The sequence below is a fragment of the Protomyctophum parallelum genome (assembly GCF_964188405.1).
Source record: "Protomyctophum parallelum genome assembly, chromosome: 13".
In the NCBI taxonomy this organism is placed as follows: domain Eukaryota; kingdom Metazoa; phylum Chordata; class Actinopteri; order Myctophiformes; family Myctophidae; genus Protomyctophum; species Protomyctophum parallelum.
This window is the reverse complement of record NC_139708.1, coordinates 13,375,910-13,400,897: the sequence shown is the minus strand read 5'-3', so window position 1 is coordinate 13,400,897 and position 24,988 is coordinate 13,375,910. Positions and strand designations below refer to the sequence as shown.

At 41.2% G+C, this 24,988-nt stretch overlaps 1 protein-coding gene, 1 long non-coding RNA gene and 1 pseudogene across 3 annotated transcripts; 1 reads left to right on the top strand and 2 right to left on the bottom strand.

Annotated features, from left to right (window-relative positions):
• Positions 1–9,799: 9,799 nt before the first annotated feature.
• LOC310869808 lies at positions 9,800–11,535 on the bottom strand. Its single transcript, XR_014570190.1, has 3 exons — positions 11,429–11,535; positions 10,372–10,572; positions 9,800–10,167 (listed from the first exon to the last, which is right to left on the bottom strand). It is a non-coding gene; the product is annotated as an uncharacterized lncRNA (long non-coding RNA).
• Positions 11,536–17,046: 5,511 nt separating this feature from the next.
• On the top strand, positions 17,047–18,978 carry LOC310868496 (E3 ubiquitin/ISG15 ligase TRIM25-like; annotated as a pseudogene). The gene is made up of 2 exons: positions 17,047–18,010; positions 18,973–18,978. The product of its transcript is annotated as an E3 ubiquitin/ISG15 ligase TRIM25-like (transcript).
• A 1,838-nt stretch (positions 18,979–20,816) lies between these two features.
• Positions 20,817–23,029, bottom strand: nupr1b (nuclear protein 1b). The gene is made up of 3 exons (XM_083779694.1): positions 22,842–23,029; positions 22,260–22,403; positions 20,817–21,572 (listed from the first exon to the last, which is right to left on the bottom strand). Exons 1-2 carry the CDS (start codon positions 22,942–22,944, stop codon positions 22,267–22,269), a joined length of 240 nt encoding a protein of 79 aa, XP_083635820.1. The 5' UTR covers positions 22,945–23,029; the 3' UTR covers positions 20,817–21,572; positions 22,260–22,266.
• Between the last annotated feature and the right edge of the window lie 1,959 nt (positions 23,030–24,988).

Genomic DNA, 24,988 nt, shown 5'->3' with positions numbered 1-24,988 from the left:
TAATAATAGTCTTTATTGTCTCCACGTATATTTTTGTTGTCATGGACACTTGTACAAAACATTAATAATTCCTCAAGTTGGAAGCATTAAGACCCATTTTAACCCTCAATGGCTTCCTTTCTGAAAAATAACGTCACTGTAAAAAGATTCACGCGTTTAGATATTCAATTTACAATGAGATGCGGACGGGAGCTGGTGCCACTTGGACCCGGACGTAACACTACAAAATGACGTCGGACTTAAATACTGAATAGGAGTGGTTGCACCACTAAAAATAAATCAGGTCAGGATATTAATGTCATGCATTTAGGGCTCAGGAGAGATAACTTAGACTAGGATACAGGATAAACACATGATGGGGGACATAGGAGCAGACACAGTTGGAATTGGACAACTATAAAATTGAAGTAGAAATTTTCAATTTATCTGCCTTATACCTTTTCGGATTGGATGAAATTGGTGACACACCTGAGAATGTGTTTTCTGTGTATTAAAGAGCTGTTACTGAACAACATACATGTACTGTATAGCAATGATTAGTAATTATAAAGATTTTTTGTTTTAACCAAAACATTATGCTTTTAAGTCGTGAGTCACCTTTGTTGTCATGATAAATATTTCCAAAATCCATCCTTTACCAATCTAGAAAATGTCATTAATGGATTTATGAACTCCTGCATGGATGGATCATTCATTCACATGAAATCACTAGATCAGGCTAAATGCTCCAAATCACAGAAGCCATAACAGTGCTAATATTTTATTGTTCTATTTTTGCAATTGTATTATTTTCTTCTTTAACTGTGGCATTTTGCAATGTTGTGAACAGTGCTCTGCAAATAAAGTTGTTGCTGTTTCCCTTCCATCCCCAAAACATCTCCAGCAATGACATTTTAGGGAGGCAAAATGTGTCGTATCACTGCGGACCCCTAAAGAATGCTATTTAACATTTAACATAACAGTATCCGGAGCACTGTTAACCTGTTAGAATGGTCATACCAAAGGGCTTTACAAAGGGAGAGGGAGGAACCAAAAAGCTCCTCCTAGTCATACATATACTATATATATAATCTGTAAAATAAAATAGCAAATTGTGTCTGATTTGCTGGGACCAGAGTACATGGTGTGTATATGTATGACTAGCTCTCAATGATGACGTAAGAAATATGGTCATGTATGTAATCTGGTCCCAGCAAATCAGGCACAAATTTGCTGTTTTATTTGCATACGCATCAAAAGTGGCGGGTTGGCTGGGACGGTTTTGGTGCAAAGTAACCACAGTATACCGCCAATCAACTTACAAATTATATATACTAGTCCTTACCCGTTCTGATATATTTCAACTTGTATAATATATTTGTGTGTGTGTGTGTGTGTGTTTTTTTTATGAATAAAAACAGCAGTATAACATTAAAGTATTCTTCCAAATGCATGGTAGGGAAACGTTTTCATGGCAAGAGCAAGGACCGCAACATTTACACTTATTAGCCCACAGAGGCCCATTTGAAAAGTATCAAGGACCCCCAGTTTGACATGCACCTATATGGACAGTCGCACAGATCCAATTTGCAGGTGGATTTGCGTCCAAAACGGTCTCAATTGTGAGCTTTGGCTTGAGAGAACTCATGGCTTTTGCAACCTGTGATGTTGTGAGCTTGTAGATTTAAGCAATAAGCCACGAGAGGTCTCAGGTTACCGGGTATTTTACACTGCCTGGGGGCGTAGGCAGACCCGACGCGAAGTTCCTATTGTTCCTTTAAATTATTGCTTCCTCCTTCCTTGTCTCACTTGTACTGTATCTGTTCAGGTCATACACCACCTCCCCGTCACCTCCTGGCAGCAGACACCAGGAGTCAGAGTTTTTTTGGTCAGAATTTATTGAAAGGATAGCCCCTTGAGATGCAGCATCTCATTTTAGAGGGGGTCCCGTATACAGGGAAAAACATTTACATACAGTACAGTGCAGTTACACAGATAGACAGTGCACAATAGACAATACAGACATGTACAGATACAGTTAGCTTGCTCATCCTCTCCCACCCACTCCCCCATCCTCCAACTCTTTTTGGACAGGCATATTGAGACTAGTACAGTACAGTGATTTGGAACAGTAGTACGAAGTAAACAGCAGTACGGGCAGTGTTAGTAGCATGAACAGGTTGAACAGGTTGTTTTGAGGTGTGAATACAGAGAAGTCCTGAAGCGGCCGGGAGAGGTCACAGATCTGAGAGAAAGGGGAAGGTTGTTCCAGTCAAATGGGGCTTTGTAATGGAATGACCTGCGTCCGGATACAGAGAATATTCTTCTGGGAATAGCAAAGTAGGGATGGTGAGTATTTCTAAGTATGGAGGTATGGAGATGTATATAGTACCAGTGACTGTTTCAGGTATGGAGGGCAGTTGAGGTGCACACATCGGCATAGTGAGTTATTTAGTACATTTAGAGGTTTGAGAATGGTTTCTGTGGTGTTCTGATAGACTATGTCAGCATACTCTATAATGGGGAGTAGTACTTGGTTTATTATTCGTTTCCTTACTTCAAATGAAAAGCAGTTGATGGAGGGGTATAATGAGCACAAACTGCCGTAGGTTTTCTTTAGGGTGAGATCAATGTGGGGTTTGAAAGAGAGTTCAGGGTCGAGTGTGATACCAAGGTATTTAAATGTGTCCACTTTCTCCAAGTTAGAGCCATCGTTGAATTTAATCAAAAGATCGGAGGTGTTTGCACTACTGCGTGAGTGGCCGAATAGCATGCTGCAGGACTTATTTTTGTTCAGTAAAAGCATATTGTTTTGAAGCCATTTTTGGACCAGATTGAAATCGGACTGTAGGAGGTGTTGGATTTGGTGGGTGTTTTTGTCAGAAACGTAGATAACAGTGTCATCGGCATAGAGTTGGACTTGACAGTGGGAACAGATATCAGGTAGGTCATTTATAAATATAGAGAAGAGGAGTGGTCCCAGTATAGACCCCTGTGGAAAGCCTTTTTCCACAAGTGAAAAGTCTGATTTAGAGCCTTGAAGTGCTACACACTGACGCCTGTTGTGGAGATAGGAATTAAACCATAGGAGAGCGTTTCTATTTAAACCAACAGAGAAGAGTTTGTCAAGAAGGAGGTAGTGGTCAACCATGTCGAATGCTTTGGAAAGATCAATGAATATTGCACCAGTGAGATGGCTTTTGTCAAAGGACAGAAGTACGTCGCTTGTGAATTTTAAGGTAGCTGTGGTTGTGGAGAAGTGTGGTCTGAATCCTGATTGAAGGGGAGATAAAATGTTGTCACGGTTAATGTAAGCTGATAGCTGTTTGTAGATAAGTTTTTCGAGGACTTTCGAAATAGTGCAGATGCTGGAAATGGGTCTGTAGTTATTTATGTCAGTTGGGTCTCCAGTTTTGAAAATGGGGGTGACTCTTGCACTTTTCCAAATTGAAGGGAGTGAGGAGGTAGATAGAGACAGATTGAACAGGTCAGCGAGGGGATACATTAATATGTGAGCAGCAAGTTTAATAAATTTAGCTTCAAGACCGTCAGGACCGGCACCACAGCTTTCTTTCAATTCACATATTGCGTAGGCTGAAGTTTTTTAAAAGAGAAGGGACCATTATGGGCGTTTGTGTTTGGGGAACCAGCTGTAACATAGGAGTCTGTGGGTTGGGAACTGCAGATTGAGGAAAAGTGGTTATTGAAAGCTTGGGAGATGAGGAGAGGGTCAGAGATAATGTCGTTATTGATTTGGATCTGCTTTATGGGTTTTTTATTTGTTTTATTGAGAAAATAGTTCAGTTTATTCCAAAATTGTTTGGGGTTGTGGAAATCATGTCTGAAGCTGTCTTTGTAGTAGTTGGATTTTGCATTTCTTGTTTGGGTCTTTGATTGATTCCTCAGGTGTCTGTAATGTTCCCAATCACCAGGGTCTCCTGTGTTCCGGTATTTTGACCAGGCTTTGTCACTTTCTTTATAGAGATGAATAAATTGTGGGTTAATCCACGGTAAATGTCTTCCTTTGACTCGGATTGTTTTCATGGGGGCGTGGGCATTGACTACCTTGGTGACTTCAGTATGGAAGAAGTCCCATGCGTCATCAACAGAAGGAATTAGCTGAAATCTGTTCTAGTTGATGCCAATTAGGTCTTGTATGTAGGAGTTTACGTTCATGTTTTTGCTTTGTCTCAGAGTTATATATTTTGGGGGAGAGCTGGGGATTTTGATTTTCCAGACACAAAATATGACCAAATGGTCGCTAAAACAGTCGGACATGACACCAGACTTAATGATCCTTCCAGGGTTAGTGACAAGTATCCAATCGAGAAGTGACGAGGACCGGTGGTCCACTCTAGTAGGTTCCTTTATCAACTGAGTCAGGTTTACGCTTTTAAGTAGGTTTCTGTCGTTGGTGCAGGAATGACTGGGCCAGCTTTTGTTAAAATCACCCAGAATTATGAGTTCGTTTTGTTTGTCAAAGGAATTGATGGTAGACAAGATGGAGTTTATAGAATCAACCGGAGCTGATGGTGGCCTGTAGATATTATCAATTGTTAGGTGTTTGTTGTCGTGGAACTTGATGTTGATAAATAGACATTCAAAGTTGACGGGCTCTATGGCAGGAGTGAGACGTTCAGAGACGAGATTTGAGTCAATGTATGTGGCCAGACCACCACCGTTAGCATTCCTGTCGGCTCTGTACAGTACAAAGTTATCAATTTTCATGCTCTCGTCAGAAATTAGTTTGTGTAACCATGTTTCAGATATAGTGATGACGTTCGGTTTATATAGAGTGGCCCATGTTCCGAGGGCGTCAATTTTGTATCATGCTCCTTATATTAAGATGAACAACCTTTAGACCCCGGGCTGTTTCTATATCAATTGTACCTAGGAGAAAGAAAAATCAGTGGAGTTGAGAGTGGACGAGTCGGTGGAGAGTGAGGTCAGCAAGCAAGACAGAAAAACAAAAACAAATAAACAGAGTGACCCTATCAGCTTTGGTTACAGCCCTACATACATTTTGGCCAGCATTTGGAAGTAGCCGATCTACGAGCTCAATGCGTCACAATGCATTGTGAGCAGTGTTGGGCAGTAACGAGTTACTAGTTACATATTGTTGACCTGTCTATCTAGCATCAAATGTTGGATGAGTGAGAACTTTCTCAAGCTAAATGAGGATAAGACAGAAGTTCTCATAATCGGATCTAGCGAGCAGAAAGAATCAATAATAAGCAGACTTGGCAACCTGACTGTAGAAAGTAACAGTACAGTAAAGAACCTGGGGGTTATTATTGATTCTGAATTGAATTTTAATTCACACATTAATCATGTAAAATTATTTTACTTGTCTATAAAGCTCTCAATGGTCTCGCGCCCTACTACCTACATGACTGCCTGCATAAATATGTCCCAAACCGGCCCCTAAGGTCTTCCACTGCTGGCCTGCTCGCTTTGCCTAGAGAGGTGGCAACTAGAAAATACGGGGAAGCAACTTTTTGCTTCTACGGGCCGTCGGCATGGAACAAGCTCCCACTGTACATTCGTCAGGCAGCCTCTGTAGACATTTTTAAAGCTCAGCTCAAGACCCACCTCTACAACATTGCTTTTAAGTGATTTTTTATTTTTATTTTTGTTATTCATGTCCTCACTGTATTGTATTACTGCTTGTTTTTTATTGTCGTTTTTTTAATGTCGTTGCCCTGCTTTATCTGTTCTTATCTTTGTACCACTGCCTTCTCCTGATTTGACACTGCGCTATTGTCCTATTGTTTTAAACTTTTTCTGCTATGTAAAGCACTTTGAGCTACATTTATGTATGAAAGGTGCTATATAAATAAAGTTTATTATTATTTATTATTATTATATTAGAGTAATATTATTTGCTTTTTCCAGTAACGAGTAAAGTAAGCTATTACTCTGCCAAAACAGTAATATTATACCTATTTACTTTGTAAAAAAAATAGCACATATTACATATTACTCTGGATTTGTTGGCTACCATTTGAAAACATTCTATTTAAAAGGTCAAGAGAGATTGCTCCTTTATTTATAGCCTTTTTGGCGACTCTTCCTAATATTATTCAAAACAATTGGATTCAGTTCTAACATAAGCTGACTATTATATTGTGTAGGATCCTTTTTTGCAGGTGCGGGGGCGCAAAAGTAATAAGTAACATATATATTGCCCAACAATGTTTATGTATACAATATATACTGTCCATTTTGAGATTTTGCAACCAGTGTGTGCAGTTCAGATTGTTGGAATATGCAGCAGAAAAAGACTGATGAGAGACTTTTGACTATTTTTGTTTTATACAGATCTATCAAAGTCTTTAAAGTTTTAAGTTTTAAGTTGAATTATCTCCAACACTGTGTGTGCATGCATGTGCACTGCATGGTTATGTTACTTACTGTTACTACATGAGTGTATTTTAACCTGCTGTGTGAATGACCTGGTGACCTATGATGACCGTCCATTTAGTCATTTACTGAGGACAAGACATTCAACAGAAAAAGGGAGTTAGAATTTCAAGTGGGGAAGTGAACCGGATTGTCTGGTTGAGTCGATTATTATTAGGAGATTATTATTACAAAAACACTAATCTTCGCCCATATCCCCACCCAACACAACAGTCAGTGGTCCCCAGGTTGATTCTATGTCAGGGTGGAGATCCCTGGTTCACAATCAGTTGTCTTACATTATGTATTGCTGTCAGTGTGAAGTGGACTGCAAAACACTGTATAGTATAGGCCTAGTGTAAAATAAAGTTTCGGTACATTTGAGGTGATGTGTGGGGGCCAAAGGAATGGGATTCAACTGGGTGAATATTTCTACCCATGAATCACAGTGAACTAGACACTATCTCCACCAGTTAATAATAATAATAATAAACTTTATTTATATAGCACCTTTCATACATAAATGTAGCTCAAAGTGCTTTACAGAGCAGAAAAGATAATACAAACAAAAGCTAAACAAAACTGCATTAAAACAGGCATGCAGTTAAAACAATAGGACAATAACGCAGTGTCAAATCAGGCAAAGGCAGTGGTACAAAGATAACAGATATTTTAAAACTCAACTAAAAGCAAGAGTAAAAAGGTGAGTCTTAAGCTGTGTCTTAAAATGTCTATTATGTCTACAGTTAGGTAGGTATGTAAACAGATAGAATGATGAACCTCCCATGTCATGTGATTTCTGGGAAGATAATATCAAACTAAACACATTCTGTTTGTCAGACAGTCGGCTGTGAAATGACACACCAAGCAGTTAAATTGGATAAGGATCAGTTCTAGCCTGATTGTCAGACTCTGAGAGCTTCCAGCTGCTCTTAAAAAAATAAGCCCAAGCATCACAACACAACTTATTATCCATCATGGTTCTTCAGGTCAATTCATTAGCATAGAGTTATTGATCATGTTTTCATTAAACTTATGGGTCTGGGTATGGCAGAACAAAAAATGGCATGTGAACCCTAGTAGTGTTACTTTGATGATCTCACACAGTTTAGACACAGTTTAGACTTTCTCATAAACAGAGAATACCTGTTCACCTGGAAACCACAACTGTTGAAGCTATCTTGCCAAACTAAAAATAGTTTAGCAGGTAGAGCTTGTTCTCCTGTCCTCAAGTATAACACTCTCTATAATGGCATGACGTATAACCTGCTCCCTTTAAATTATTGCGACCCCACACACAGCATAGACTTGGATCAAACCACGTGTAATGCCACCTGCAGTATACAGTGATGCCTTGAATACCTAACCACTTTAACTCTGACACATCAATCGTAGCATGCCATTATAGGCAACAAAGAAAATAAAATAGTTAGTTCACAAAATAGAAGTTCACTTCTAGACTTTGTGGTTAAATGGCCATGTGCATACAGTAGCCTACATGCTATAGTTTAAAAAATGTGTAACACTGTGGAATAGACACTATATAATTATGCATTCAAGGCTATAGGCCCTATGTGTTTCTGGTAAAATTATTGATCACAAGATGGCATGGTGGGCCCAGGCCGTAGCGTAACGGTCTGGGCACCGGACTGGTAATCCAGTCGCAGTGTGCCGCGGGTTCGACTCCCGGACCCGACACGGCCTTTACTGCATGTCATCCCCCCATCTCTCTCCCGTTTCCTGTCAGCCTACTGTCTGTCCCTTCAAAAATCAATAAAAGGCGTAAGCCGCAAAAAAATATCTTAAAAAAAAAAAAAAAAGATGGCATGGTGAAGATGCATGGCCCCTGGCCTGCTAGCTCTGGTCCATATCTCTAATGCGTTGCATTTAGAGCTATGTTACTCTCAACTTCCGCCACTCACATGAATGAATGCAGACCAGCCTCTCGTCTTTAGCGTAAATACAAATAACGTTTTTGCTAATCACCAAAACAAAGGCGGGTTGTGAGCCTACTTTCCTTAGTGGAAGCACTCTGAGCCCCCCACCACACGTATAAATGGTACTTTTTGGCCAGAAAGGGATTTATTTTCACCGGAGGAAAAATATTCACTATGAGGCAATTCTCTGGGCAATATTGGTAGAAGGCGCAGAGGAGTAACTAAAAGTATTTCTTTCCCGGTGGAAACAAAATCCTCATCGAAATCATTAACATGGTGAAACATCTTGACCATGTTAATGGATTTTTTCAGACCTCCAGTTCTAGGAAACATAAAATGGACACGATTCCAATGAGCCCACCCCCGTCAAAAACGGACATAGTAAAATGAGTGGAATGCCCCTTTAAGAAACTAAACTGTAAGTTTCTTTCTTTCTTTCTTTCTTTCTTTCTTTCTTTCTTTCAGATTTCCAATCTGAGGGGGGTTGGGGCCACGGCCACAGCCTTAGCACCCATAGATAGATGGGGTTGGGGCCACAGCCTTAGCACCCATAGATAGATGGTGTTGGGGCCACAGCCTTAGCAACCATAGATAGATGGTGTTGGGGCCACAGCCTTAGCACCCATAGATAGATGGGGTTGGGGCCACAGCCTTAGCAACCATAGATAGATGGGGTTGGTTGGGGCCACAGCCTTAGCACCCATAGATAGATGGGGTTGGGGCCACAGCCTTAGCACCCATAGATAGATGGTGTTGGGGCCACAGCCTTAGCACCCATAGATAGATGGTGTTGGGGCCACAGCCTTAGCAACCATAGATAGATGGTGTTGGGGCCACAGCCTTAGCAACCATAGATAGATGGTGTTGGGGCCACAGCCTTAGCACCCATAGATAGATGGTGTTGGGGCCACAGCCTTAGCACCCATGATATGGTTGGGGCCACAGCCTTAGCAACCATAGATAGATGGTGTTGGGGCCACAGCCTTAGCACCCATAGATAGATGGTGTTGGGGCCACAGCCTTAGCACCCATGATATGGTTGGGGCCACAGCCTTAGCACCCATGATATGGTTGGGGCCACAGCCTTAGCACCCATAGATAGATGGTGTTGGGGCCACAGCCTTAGCACCCATAGATAGATGGTGTTGGGGCCACAGCCTTAGCACCCATAGATAGATGGTGTTGGGGCCACAGCCTTAGCACCCATAGATAGATGGTGTTGGGGCCACAGCCTTAGCACCCATGATATGGTTGGGGCCACAGTCTTAGCACCCATAGATAGCTGGGGTTGGGGCCACGGCCACAGCCTTAGCACCCATAGATAGATGGGGTTGGGGCCACAGCCTTAGCACCCATAGATAGATGGTGTTGGGGCCACAGCCTTAGCACCCATAGATAGATGGTGTTGGGGCCACAGCCTTAGCACCCATGATATGGTTGGGGCCACAGTCTTAGCACCCATAGATAGATGGGGTTGGGGCCACGGCCACAGCCTTAGCACCCATAGATAGATGGGGTTGGGGCCACAGCCTTAGCACCCATAGATAGCTGGGGTTGGGGCCACAGCCTTAGCACCCATAGTTAGCTGGGGTTGGGGGCACAGTCTCAGCTCCCCTAGATCCTATGAGAGGGTCAGTCTGGCCACCCTCATCATGGTAAAACCGGCCAATAATAAAGCGGAGCAATAAAAGAACAAGGTAACAGCAGCCACATGCCAGAAAGAGAGCCAGTATGAGGTCGACCGCAATGGTGTTCCAGAAAGCCCACTGGTACACAGTCTCGTGACAATATTGATCCGATGTAGGATTATTGTAGTTGGGCTCATAGATGGAGAAGATCCACACGTTACCTAGAGAAAATGAGAAGGAAAAATAAATAAAAAAGAACAGCATTGTAACATAGAAAGCATTATTTTTTTTATTATTGTTTTGTTTTCTACATAACATAGTACACACACACACACACACACACACACACACACACACACACACACACACACACACACACACACACACACACACACACACACACACACACACACACACACACACACCTGTGATGAACCAGCATAAGAGGAAAATAGCATCCACAGCAATCCAAATGCAGAAGCAAATTGTAATATTGCGGTGGCCCCTTAACCCCAGGCAGAAGCCGATAGGCCCAGCCAGCATCAGCAACAGGCTAAGACATCCCAGGACCAGCAGGTAGATGGGGATGTATGGCTGGATGGGACACGTGTCCATGTACCATGCACCTGTGGAAGGCAGAGCAAGGTTTCCTTAACTTGTTGGGAACTTGTTGATGTGTGGAAATGTGCTAGACCAGAGATTCTCAAACTTTTCTGTAAATAACTGGCTGTAAATAACGTTATGCATGGCACCCCTGAGTTACATTAGGCCTACTAAAAATCACAAACGGTTAATAATTCTGTTTGACAACAATATAATGATATAAAGCAAAATGGAATGCTATCTAGCACTAAAAAGAGAATATACATTGGCTGAATACTGAATACCGACTACGGATAAGCGGATGGAGATGGATGGATAGATGGATGCATGGAGAGTTTGGAGACTCAGTGAACAGCCTTTCAATAGAGAAAGGCCGCTAAAGACAAACCCCGCTCCCAAGGGAAGACACACTATGCACCCGCTGCACACAAAATGTGGTGGAAACTAGGCTACACTATATGCCCACTATATACCAATATATCAGAGACACATACTTCCCACAGATTACACACAGCCAAAGTGAGTTTGACAACATGACCAATGACAAAAAAACTCCCATATCTATTGGGAGAAATACAAGTATGAGTTTATTTGTTAATGCAATTATAATATTATGGACGGCAATGATTGGAAATGAGAAGTTTTGAAAAGGTGACGACTGGTAGCAGAATGGAACTGCACAGAACTGATTTAGCAATTCAAAGACATTTTCCAATAATTGTATAAACATATTTATTGTTTATTACAATGCCATAATATCAAAACAGAAGTAGTGTATTTTTTTCCACATTATTTGAATTGCCAGCATTCAAAATGTTGCCCTAAATCACATGTGCAGGACCTTTTATTATAAATTAGAATACATAATAATCGACTCACCATATATAATGTGGGTGAGGCAGTATACCGGGAGTATGAACACAGGAACCAGAATGATGGAAGCATCTGCCATTTTAATCGAGAGGACTGAAGCCAAGGTATAATGCAAGGTATGCATTATACAGTATAACCTGGCTATAGCAACACAAAAAATTGATTACAGACTTGAATCACATCAATAAACAAACCTGTTCTATATTCAAAACAACAAATTACAAAGTACATTTTCTTTTTAACATCAATGCTTGCTGTATTAAAAATTAGAGTTTTCCAATTTCAAAGTACTATATCAATAAAATAGCCAATTTAAAAGCTCATAACACTTAAGTTCACATCGTGACACATTATGAGCTTGTAGATCGGCTATTTCCCAGATAGATTTAAAATTGTGGTTCATTTATAACGTACTTCCTATAAATGTAGTTGGGTCATAAGTACAATATATGTCTATATAGTGGAGTGTGTGAAAGTTTGTAAGTGTCCCAAACCCCCAAAACTGAAGTAAATTACAGATAGGCTTAACAAAAAATAGCAGTACTAAAATGTTATAGACTGGAGAACACCAACCTGCATTCTAGAGCTGTCTGAGGGATGTGTGCCAGGTCCTGTGAGGCTGCTCATTGGTCTTTGATGAATTTATAGGTTATCACATACTTGATCTTGATGGTCAGGTCTCTCTCTCTCTCTCTCTCTCTCTCTCTGTGTGTGTGTGTGTGTGTGTGTGTGTGTGTGTGTGTGTGTGTGTGTGTGTGTGTGTGTGTGTGTGTGTGTGTGTGTGTGTGTGTGTGTGTGTGTGTGTGTGTGTGTGTGTGTGTGTGTGTGTGTGTGTGTGTGTGTGTGTGTGTGTGTGTGTGATGAAATTATCAAATCTCATTGTGTTGCATCTTTGACTGTCAAAGATGCAATCAGTTACACTAAGTATAAACACAAAGCGGAGACAGTGCAGCACATGTGCTACTTAAAGATACTTTAAGTACTTAGAAGTAAAAGTATAGAGGGTGATGGATAATTTTGAATTATTATGATATTAATTGTTTGTGGATGTCGTAATCATATGCCCTATGCTGTTTCACAGTGAAGTTACATTAATACAAAACATGTCTGGTCTTTATCCTCTGCATAATTGCATTGTATCTCTCCAACACTGTGTGTATGCGTGTGTGCGTGCCATATCTAAACAACACATGCCTTACTGAGCACTTTCAAACATGTTTGGGGTTGTTTTAACGTCTACTCAGGCTTTTGTGAACACCCAGACAGTTTTTAAGTTGCTTGATTCAGTATTTAAACATTTGATATTCATTCTATAAACCCACTAACCTATAAACTTTGTTTTAGACTCATTAAAAACACCTGTTCCAGGAAAGCTGGTATTAAATCAAATATCTAAATACTGAATCAAGCAACTTAAAAGCTGCCGGCAAAAGCCAGCATAGACGTTAAATTGACCCCAAACATGTTTGAAAATCAAATATTCATTTTTGAGATGACGCTGCAAAACTGTGATCCTTCACTTTAGAATGCTGTGTAAAATGCTGTGTTAACAACCTGGTTTGTACACTCTCAAAGTGTACCTCAGTTCACTGAGGATTTTATTGTGGTGGCACATGGTTATGTTATATCGAACCGTGAAGTTGAATCAAGCACTTAATTTGTAAATAACTATTCCATACAAAGTAGACTTGATGTGCTTCACATTAGCGCGCGCACACACACACACACACACACACACACACACACACACACACACACACACACACACACACACACACACACACACACACACACACACACACACACACACACACACACACACACACACACACACACCAGTTTTTATAGTGGTACTGTAGGCATGTCTCTGTATCGCAGGATAATGAACAGGCACTACTTATTGGACCTGAGGTCACTACAGTATTCTCTGAGTATTTTACATTAAGATCGGCTGCCATTGCTATTGATTTATTTTCTATTGGTGTTTGCTTGTCTGGGGGAGTAACATTGTTATTACTGTTTAGTAGTTTATTACGGTACTATGTGCTTTTTGTTTGTTTTTATTGTTGTGACTGACTGACTGAATTACTTTTAACAGTTTTCAAAAAAGAAAAGAAAAAAAGGTTATATGCAATATTGCTAAAATAATCATTAAAAAAAAGCCCTGATGGCTTGTTTGCTGCCAGTGTGTATACTGTAGGCCTACAGAAAAGCAGTCCCGCAATTAAATGTATATAGGCCTAGCACATTTAAACAAATATCTCGGGACAATGAACAGGCACCCCTTGGACCTGAGGTCACTAATATGGTATTCACAATTTCGTGTTTCTAGGAAACCAGTCAGAGAAAATCTCAACAGAAAGCTTTCATTTAATTTCAGCCAATCACCTTTTATCTTGTATGTATCTGAATGACTTTGCATACAGCAGATTGTAACTTTAAATATTACTGCATATCAAAACAGGACAGTAAAAAGGGATTCAGCTTCAGTGGTGATTGTATCAAATGCTCTTCAATAGCATTCAGAAAACATGTTTTCTGAATGATATCAAGAGAGAGAGGACAAGTTTCAATGTAATTTTTCTTTAAACATAGCCTATACATACTAGCTAGTAGTTAGAGTTTTGTCTTGTTTTGGCCATGGAACTTGAAATATCCCTTCGTCTTGGCTAGTGCATACACGTGTACAAGAGACGTTAATTGTGTCAACTTGTAAATGAAAAGCAGGGTTTTAATTTGCAGGGTAAATATTTTCTATTAATGAATCACTGAATACACTAAACCAGAACAAAATAAATGTACTCTCAATTACCTGCATTTTTTTTTTTTTTTTTTTTTTTTTTTACCCAGGGAAGTAGCTGAGCACAGGTGCTCATTTTCAGCAACGCCCTGCACATACACACATTACACACACACATTAAAACCTGGGAGCTGACCAGTACAACCACAGTCTTATACTGTTGGCCACTAAGCAGCTCCAGGGGGAGCAGTTGGGGGTTCAGTGCCTTGCTCAAGGGCACTTCAGCGGTGTTGGGTGAGTGATGACAACCCACCTAGATTTTTCCTGCCCGTCCGGGGAATCGAACCGGCAATCTTTTGGCAACAAGGGCGCTCCTCTAACCCTTAGGCCACCGCTGCCCCAAATAAGATACATAAGATGTAACAATACAGAAATGTAGAACCTTGAAACTTAAGTGGCAGAGGAGGCTGAAAAACAGCCAAAAGACACGCATCTATGTCCTAATAGGCTGGATCCAACGGATTAACAGATAAAAGTCTGCACCACCTTTTTCTTCTCCCAGAAATATATTTGCTTAACGTGCTAAACACACTAATTTATCTTTTATCTGAACCTTGAACCTTACACTCCTCCTACACAAACTTGTATTTGCATGTGCGCACACGCACGCACGCACGTGCACACCATAGACTGTAAAGGAAATGGCACACACGCACACCCACACATCAGAAGAACCTCCCATGTCAATTGTGATCTCAGCGGAAATTCTACTAAAACGTAACTCTGCCTGTTTGTCAGATACTATTGATTGATTGATTGAAATATTTATTAACAGTTTGCAGAATTTACAGTACATTTCAAGCACAAACTCAATACAAAGACTGTTAACTGTGAGTGGACGACCCAATTAAGCATTACACTTGTTTACAACAGGGTCCACATTGTTCAATTCATCAAAACATTTAGAGACATACAAATAGACATTTCTATGTAGCTAAAGAACAGAACAGGAATTCATCATATAGGAAGCAAAAAGGGAAAAGATACATATACAGTGAGGGGAAAGGGGGGGGGGGGTGGGGTGGGGGGGATTCAGATCTTACAGAGGCCAGTTTCGAATTGCAGCCATCCGTAGGTGCCCTTTGAGAGCGGTTTTGAAGGAGTCAAGGGATTCATATGTCTTAGGGCGTTCCACATTTTGGTGGCATAGGAGCGAAAAGAATTTAGTCCCTTGTTTGTGCCGAATCTGGGTTGTACATGGTTTGTTGCACTCCCTCTGGTGTTGTGGGTGTGGACTTCGTTTACATTAAGGAAGTATTTAGACAGGTACATGGGTATCTTGGTGGTGTAACGAATCTTGTGGACCAGACCCATTGCAAGATGCTGTACTCTGTCGTTGACCCTAAGCCATCCCAGCCTGTCAAAGTGGGCAGGGGTGAGGTGGGTTCGGGGGGTGAGGCCAAGTAGGAGCCTGACCAGTTTGTTTTGGGAGGTCTGGAGCCTTGTTTTAAGGGCCTTTGAGGTGCTGTGGTACCAAGAGGTGGATGCATAGTCAAAGAAACCTTGTACGAGGGCTCCTGTTAAGGTCTTCAAGGTGTTTTTGCTGACCAGTGAAGAGATCCTGTAAAGGAATCTTGTTCTTTGATTGACTTTTTTGATTACGTTGGTGGCCATTTTATCACCGGAAAGATTGGCCTCCAGGATGGAACCTAGGTAGGTAATTTGATCTTTTCGTGTGATAACATTGTCACCCACTCTAACCAAGAAGCCATCTGCCTTGCTGAGATTACTATTTGATCCGAAGAGAATGGATTCAGTTTTTCCCAGGTGTAAGGATAGTTTGTTATCAGCGAGCCAGGTGCAGATTCTACCGAGTTCAGAGCTGAGGGTCTTTTCAACCTGCAGTTTGTTCCTGTCCGAGACCAGCAGTGCTGAGTCATCTGCGAACAGGAACAAGTTGCAGTCACAAGCTGAAGTCATGTCATTAACATATATTAGGAACAGTAAAGGCCCTAGTATGCTTCCTTGTGGGACGCCACAGCTCACTGGGAGGGGAGGGGACAGTGTTCCGTTCACCTCCACCATCTGTTCTCTCCCCTCCAGGTAGGATTGCATCCAGCTCACTGATGTGCTATCAAAACCAATAGCTTTAAGCTTGTTAACCAGTATGGAGTGGTTCACGGTGTCAAAAGCCTTTTGGAGGTCCAGCATGACCATGCCGCAGTATTTTCCAGCGTCCACCTCGTGTTTGATGTGGTCGCTCAAATAGAGGAGGCATGTGTCAGTGGAGTGGGATGTTCTGAAACCAGATTGGAACTCGTACAGCAATTTATTAGTGGCAAGATACTTTTCAACCTGTTCATAGACTATTTTTTCCATCACTTTCGAGATGGAGCTTAGAATAGAAATAGGGCGGTAGTTGCCAGGTTCTAATTTACTCCCTTTTTTGTACAAGGGGGTTACTTTGGCCAGTTTAAAATCTTGGGGGACCTGTCCCTGTTTGATGGAGAGGTTTACTATGTGGGTGATGACGGGAGCTATGGAAATGGCTGAGTCTCTGAGAAATTTGGAGGGAATATTGTCATGGCCAGTGGCCTTGTGGGGTTGGAGGGCACTCAGTTTTTTAAGTACCTCCTCAGTTGTTACCATTGCCATTTTAAAATCATCTTTACAAACACCTAGGTTTTTGTAGAAGGCTTTGATGTGTTCTACACCAAAACGCCCAGAGTGGGAGGGCAGTTTGTTAACCAGCATTGTTGCAATGTTTGTAAAGAAGATGTTCAAGTGGTTGGCTACATCAAGCTTGTCAGTGATGATTTGAGTTATTCGATTCGATTTGATGTTTATGTTACTAGTTACTAGTTACTAGTCAACAGGCTGTTAAATGGAGCAGGTTGAGTATCAGTTCTGCTGTTCTATCTGTCTGGATCTACTGAAGGATCCAGTGAGTGTTCCCTGTGGACACAACTACTGCAGTAAGTGTATTGAGGGATACTGGAACCAGGATGATCAAAGAGGGAGATTCAGCTGTCCACAGTGCAGAGAGACATTCATCCCGAGACCCGTTCTGAAGAAGAACACCATGTTGGCTGAGGTGGTGGAGAGCCTGAAGAAGACAGGACTCCAAGCTGTTCCTTCTGGTCAATGCTACACTGGACTACACAGACTACACTATGTGGTCTGTGATGTATGCACCGGGAGAAAACTGAGACAAAAAGCTGTGAAGACTTGTCTTCAGTGTCGGGTCTCTTACTGTGATGTTCACCTTCAGCCTCACTATCGATCTCCTGCCTTTAAGAAACACAAGCTGGTCAAAGCCTCCACCGTGCTTCAGGAGAACATCTGCTCTCTTCACGATGAGGTGAAGAAACTTTTTTGTCGTACTGATCAGCAGTGTATCTGTTATCTGTGCTCCATGGAGGAACACAAAGGTCACGATATGATCTCAGCTGCAACAGAAAGGACTGAGAAACAGAAAGAGCTTGGTTGGAGCCAAAAGAACATTCAGCAGAGACTCCAGGAGAGAGAGGAAGATGCAAAGATGCTTCACCAGGAGGTGGGATCCATGAACCACTGTGCTGACAGAGCAGTGGAGAACATTGACGCCACCTTTACTGAGCTCATCTCTTCCATTGAGGAAACACACATCTGAGGTGAGAGAGCTGATCAGAGACCAGCAGAAACGTGAAGTGAGTCGTGCTGAAGAACTGAGAAGGCGTGTGGAGCAGGAGGTCACTGAACTGAGGAGGAGACATGCTGAGCTGGAGGCTCTGGAGCAGCTCTCACACACAGAGGATCACATCCATTTTCTGCAGCGTTACACCTCCCTGCCAAGCATCAGTGAATATGTACACCCATTCAGCAACAATATTCATCCTCCGAGCAACTTTGGTGTGTTTCAGTTTTTACTAGAGGTGGGGCAGCATGTTTTAAAGTTTTTATTTTATTTATTATTACATCTATCTCTTAGATATAAATAAGACCCAGAAAGGTGTGTATCTAAATGTATCTTTTACGACCCAGTGAGGTGTGTATCTAAATGTATCTTTTACGACCCAGTGAGGTGTGTATTTAAAATGTAACTTTGTTTGATCAGTAAACATTGAGTGACATCATGTAAGGTAGGCTACAGAACATTCTGGACCATTTTACTCCTGAGGAAAACAAGCAGAATCTACTAAATGTATTTATTTATTTTTCTTTTTTTGAGGGGCACTAGCCCCTATACAGGTTTATTTGTGTACCTTTTTAATTTACCATTTTCCGTAACAGTGGTCAGGCATGGGGTATGGATTGACTATCTTATTACAGTGAGTATCTTTGCAGTTATGCACACAGGGCCTATTCAGTTTTAAACTTCAGAAACCCTTCTGAGGACTCTTAGCAATTACTTCATTATTGAAGTTATACACCAAGAAAGCTAGTGATTCTCTAATTGCTGCCACCTGGCATTCACACAGTTAAAACCATTTTATGGTGGTAGCCTACTAGTTGCTGTAGGCCCATTTATTATTTGTGGTATAGGTACTGTCAGCATCTCTCAGTCTCAGGCAAATGGTAGTCACAGACATTCACCACAGTCATTTATACTCTTTGCCTTACCGAAATGCCTTCTCAGGCCACAAACATTGTGCAACAATGCAGTACTATCTCAGAGCCTCCTATCATTCGGTCAGTAATATTTAATTAATTGCTAATGTAACTAGAAATGCACTCTGTCGAGCTGCCAACTTGAGTGCGCCATGAGGTGCGCTCACCATTGCTGGTACGACTGCTGCTCTGAGTTCTAAACCTCTCTGCTGCTGTCTAGGTTTGAAATACAACAGTGGTCAGTGGTCCCTCATTGCCCGGTACACTGACATACACATACCCAGCCGATACATACCCCATATTGACCTTATACCAATTTTGAAACGTACTTTAGTTACATCATCGAGAACAATGGTTTCTCATTAGTTGGTGGAATGTACCAACATACTCAGCCGATTGCTGTTCATCGTCCCTGATTGGCAGAGCGACGCCACCGACATACATACATAATTGGTCCCTGATTGGCCGAGCGACGCCACTGACATACACAGCCGATTACAGTGCTTGCGCACTCTGCTTGCGCAAGTAATAAACAAGTGTGTGTATGTACAGTATTGTGCTTACAGGGGAACTCTATACCTCCTACCAGAGTTCAGAAGCACATACTGTCCTCAAGTGTTCAACACGTTCAGACAAAATCTTGCTTACTTTTTTATTTAGTCCAAGGTCACCCCTTCCTTGGTTCATTTGTCAATGTAAAATGTATTTCTCTTACAGCGTTTTTATCTGCCGTTTGTTAAACACTGTCACCACCCAAAGCATCCTGACAGGGGCCATTACTCTCTATACTCTATATGGTATGCAAATAGCTGTTCACTCGCCTCCCTGGATCTGCATGCCTGTGGAAGACATGGTGAGGTCAGCCAAACGGACCGCGAAGGGAACCTCCCTAGTCCCTATACGGTCCCTACAGGATGCATGACAGCCATTATGCTGTATAATATCAAATGACTGTTAATGCAAGGCCTGGCATTAATGGATCAACAAATCACTAGAACAGGGTTTTACAACCCCTTGCTCTGCGAGACAGATGAAGCAAGGATCCTCACTATCTATATTGTATACATTTGGGTTGCAGATTAGAGGATGTTAATGGTAGGGTCACATATAAACCCCTATAAAACAATTGCTCCATACAGACAGCTGGTCAGCAAGTGGATTCATGAATGTATGTACAGTATATATACTAAAAATAAAAAAATACTATATACCGATTTTCCCACTCCACACCCGACTGCCGGACTAATACTTGTTTGACAGCACTATCATTGTGCAGCGTTGTATTAGATTAATGTGTAAATTTACTAAACTATAAACCCTCAATACAAAAACCTGTATTTTGTATACGCCTTTGGTGTAGGGGAACCTCTACTCTGTTAAAATAAATTCTCTATGAAACAGCATGCATTGATGTGATATGGATTAGCAGACACAACTGTTTGAATGTTGAACTACTAGCGTTTCCCCCATTCAATATTTCATGATCTAGTTTCATGAATTTCATGAACGTTCTGATGTCATTTCTGAACAAATGTATTGGGAGTTTACATTAACCATTTAGTGTGCATTAACAGATGTGATCAGTTACGTAATCAGTTTAATAATGGGACAGAAAACACATAACTACAAATGTCCTCAAGTGTTGATGTGCAGTAAAGGAAAAAACTATTTTCTTAAGTAAAAGTATCAATACTGCAATGTAGTTAGTCTTTCAAGTAAAAGTCCAGAATTCAAACTTTACATTAGTAAAAGTACAAATGTTATGTATTGCCATCATAATGTACTTAACCAAAAATGTTATCCTTTGAAAATAGCCAAAAGTGTATAGGGTTGAAGTGGTTACTTTATGTTTTGTAATTATAAAACTAGTATCGCATTTTGTAGAGTTTAAGTACAATATTTGCCTCTGAGATGTAGGAGAGTAAAAGACAAAACATGTCTGCATGGTCTTTATCCTCTGCATTAGGCTACTTGTAAATGTACTTTACACACTGGATGGGTGTATTGGAACTCTTACGAATATGTTCTACACATACAAGGAGTAGAAAGAATACAAACTTCAAATTCCAAAAGAAATACAAATTTTATTTCCACCACATTAAAATGCGCCTTACATTAATACAAAAATAATGTTTCACTTGACAAGGTGTCATTTAATGACTTTTACAAAACACAAATGCAAAAGAAGAAAAAACACAGAGTCCCCGTTTCTCTTACATGGTCAGTAAGGGTCTAGAGTGGTTCTCAAATGTTTTATGTCATGGACGCCAAATTGCTATGCATTTTTTGGCCACGGACCCGGAAAGGATTATTTTGTTATGCATTTATTCAGAAGTAAAATATCACAGACTGTCGACTTTCTGGAAGAAATAATCTAAAATACCAAGTCTACAAGCTCACCATGTGTTGCATCGTGATGCGTTGTGAGCTTGCAGATCGGCTATTTCCCAAACAATCTTAGTATTAAAATAACGTTAAAAGTGAAATAATTTTGCTGGGCGAGACCCCCTGGAAAACCCTCAGACAACCCACTTGGGGTGGGTGTCGCCCGACCCCATTTTGAGAACCACAGAGTCAGACCACTGACAGATAAACGCCATCCTCCATCTTGCAGGAGACCAAACGCAGTGCTGGCGGTCTGAAGCGATGCCACTGCGGTGCGTGTGTGCGTGCCTTCCGTCGGACGCGTAAAAAGAACGTCCCGTCTGTCTGAGCTTGCCATCACGCTCCTCCCGCACCCTGCTCCCCCATGTCGTTCCGTCGCCAAGCGGCGGTTACCAGGCCATGGTCCGGTTACCAGGTTTAGCCGTCCGATTAGCCCTGTGGAAATATGGGATTTCTGTTACATTCTAGAGAGTAGGTTCACATTAAAGCAAGTCCTGGTGTGCCTTTAATTTGTGACCACACATTATTATTGACATGTATACAACTAGGCCTATACAGTCAGTCACAAATATGATTTCCATTTAGCGTCTCAATATTTCTTTCTCATTCCCCAATACAGAATGAGAGATTTTGGATCACTCATTGGTTTGCCTTGGGCCCCAAAAAGGATTCAAAACCATTCACGGACCCCACTTTTATTGTTAAACATGATTTGCTGTGATATTGGTCTGTATACTTGTCACCTATCCATCAATCAAAAAAGGAATATGTTCCATAGTTGTATTTACAATTATGTTAAAAAGAAATTATTCAATTAGCTGCATTATGAAGACTCAACTATGACAGGGTACAAATGAAACCAAATGGAAACATTCCGTTCCATTTTTACCCGATTTAAATGTATAGCTGTGGCCCTATCTTGGGCGGGCCTTAGCCTTTATCCCTGAACTTATTTGCCATGTTTTACCATCTTGAAAAACATTTAAACTATAGCCGATCTACATCAACAGGTTGTGAGCTTGTAGATCGGCTATTTTAACCATTTTTAAATGTTTTTTTTAAATAGTAAAAAAAATAACTGTTCTGAAGGCACAAATGCGAGTTTAAAATGTATAGGCCTACCTGTGGTTCACTCCTTGGCGGCCTTGGCCTTCTTCTCTGTGTTTTGCAGTTTCTCTACGATCTTTCTCTCGTGTCCTCCTGGGTTGTGTCTGTTGGTGTTGTCACTGGCCTCCTTCTTGCTCCTGCCTTTGCGCGCAGTGCCATCTGGTGGAGAGAAGAGAAATAATAAAACACGTGGAATGAAAACGTAAACAACATGAACACGTTGAAACTCAAGGCCTGTTTGATACTTCGTCAGTCGCCGTTGGCATATATCTCCATCGCATCATGATGGCGTCTGCTCGATGATTGAAGACGGACCTCGAGTAAAAGCCAAATAAATTACTTAACCTAAAAATCGCCTTTTGACAAAGTTACAGCCTATATAGGCCTACTCAATTAAAAGTAAAAACAAAAGAAAAAGTTAATACTCAAGTCAAAGTAGTACACGTCGTCCCCTTTTTGCAATTTGACAGTAGGCCTATAGTAAGACAAAAAATGGCTAATTGTTTCCATTGCGGAAACAACCTAAGAATAGGCATTAGGCCTGTAGCCTACTTGTAACCACCCTGCCTACGACAGTAGACTTGGCTATAATCTTACCTGTGTATTTGTCGGTCAGATTATAATATTCATATTCATCATAGTACTGGTCTTCGAAGGTGGTGGGCTCGATTTTCTTCACGTCCACGTGAGTCGTCGACATGTCTGCGTGCTTTTGTTCTGATGAGAAGAGAGGAGAGTCTGTCTTGCAAGCCAAAACGTTGAGTGTTTTTCTTGTTGTTGTTGAACTTCACCGTGTGGATTTTATTTATACTAAAGTAACTCCTCCCGCCTGGGACACTCCTCCTCCTCCTTCTCCTCCTCCTCTCAGAGTTGCCAGATAATCTAACAAACCCATAAGAAGCGACCAAGCTTTTGATTGATTGATTGATTGATGATTGATTGATTTATTATCATTTCAGTACCACAGACGAAAAACAGTCTAAGTCCAAATTTCACTCTGACCCCTCCACGAAAAGGCCTCGTTGTCCTATCTATCATTTATACATTATGGATAAATAGTGTGGACTTAGACTGTTTTTCGTCTGTGGCATGAGTGGACGACACCATAAAGCATTACACTTGTTTACAATAGGGCCCACCATTTTCATTTCATCAAAACATTTAGAGATGTTTAGAGACGAATATACACAACTATGTAGTCAAAACAGGAAATCATCATAGGAGGTAAAAACGGAAAAGAAACATATACAGTGAGGGGAAACAGGGGTGGGTGGGGGATTCAGATTTTACGGGGGCCAGTTTCGAATTGCAGTCAAGGGATTCGTGTGTCTTAATGACTGTTGGTAGGGCGTTCCACATTTTGGTGGCATACAGTAGGAGCGAAATGGAAATAAATTTAGTCCCTTGTTTGTGCCGAATCTGGGTTGCACATGGTTTGTTGAACTCCCTCTGGTGTTGTGGGTGTGGACTTCGTTGACATTAAGGAAGTATTTAGACAGGTACATGGTATCTTGGTGGTGTAGTGAATCTTGTGGACCAGACCCATTGCAATTGGTGCTGGGTCTGGTCCCTTTAAGCTCTCTTTACGCGTATATTTCAAAAATCTTGAAAACAATGAAACATTTTGAATATTCTTTTTGGAACATTTTAACAACTCAAATCTGGTAGGCCCGATCCCTCGCACAAAATGTTCAGATGTATTATTGGCCTGGACATATTTTAGACAACATTAGGGAACAAGCCCCAAATAAAGCGACTGCACATTTGGAAAGAAGCCCAGAAAACCTGCAACGGGCGGAAACTATACTCATGGGCTACAAACAAGCACAAAGTCGCTTAATAAGCAGACATGGCAACGCTGCCTCCTAATGTCTGCTATGATTGCCTTGCAGCACAGTTGCATGATTGCATCAGATTGCAGACTTTTTTTTAGGTCAACCTAGCCTAGCCTTGTTTGTTTGGACTGTGGAGTCATGCCTTTTTCTATCATTATTTGTTTATGGCGTGTGCATGCATGTGTGCGTGCGTGCGTGTGTGCCCATCTGGTCCTTGGTCTGCCCCAGGTCTCCTCCCAGTAATAATGCAATATGAAGACTCTATGTTGCCAATTCATCCATTTTAAACTCTGACTAAATGGAACCAAATGGACCTGTAAGGGTCAATTTCCATCTGTATACACTATAGTTACCGAGTATCTGTGGGGAAAGCTTTTTGCTGAAGTTAGCTGATCCACAAGCTCACAACGCAATGTGCTGCGTCACATATTTTAAAGACTGCATAATTTGGTTTGTAGGCTACTGTAATTAATTACTGTATGGAAGTAAGTACTTGAGGTAGTTCCTTTCCACCACTGCAGCACCATGTGTAATCAATATGTCCGGACATGGACAAATGTGTTCGTGGTACTTGTCCCTGTCCATGGGACATTAGATTATCTGTTTGTTTTACACACCATTGTAATGTTCTTATGTTGATCCTAATACACAATTACTGCATGTCAAGTCTCCAGGTTTTCTTCAGAATATGTATCGCACTGATTTACTATGACACTATGAATGTCACATTATGAGTCCAACTTAACTAGTAGTGGCTGTGGGTCCAACAAAACTAGTAGTGGAGAGTACAAATGGAACCATTTGTAGGCTACACATTCAGAGTTACAGACCTGTTATGGTCATTCAGCGCTATCTCTTTATGTGTTTCTGTGTTTACAAATATTATTGTCCACTCATTTTGTATGTCTG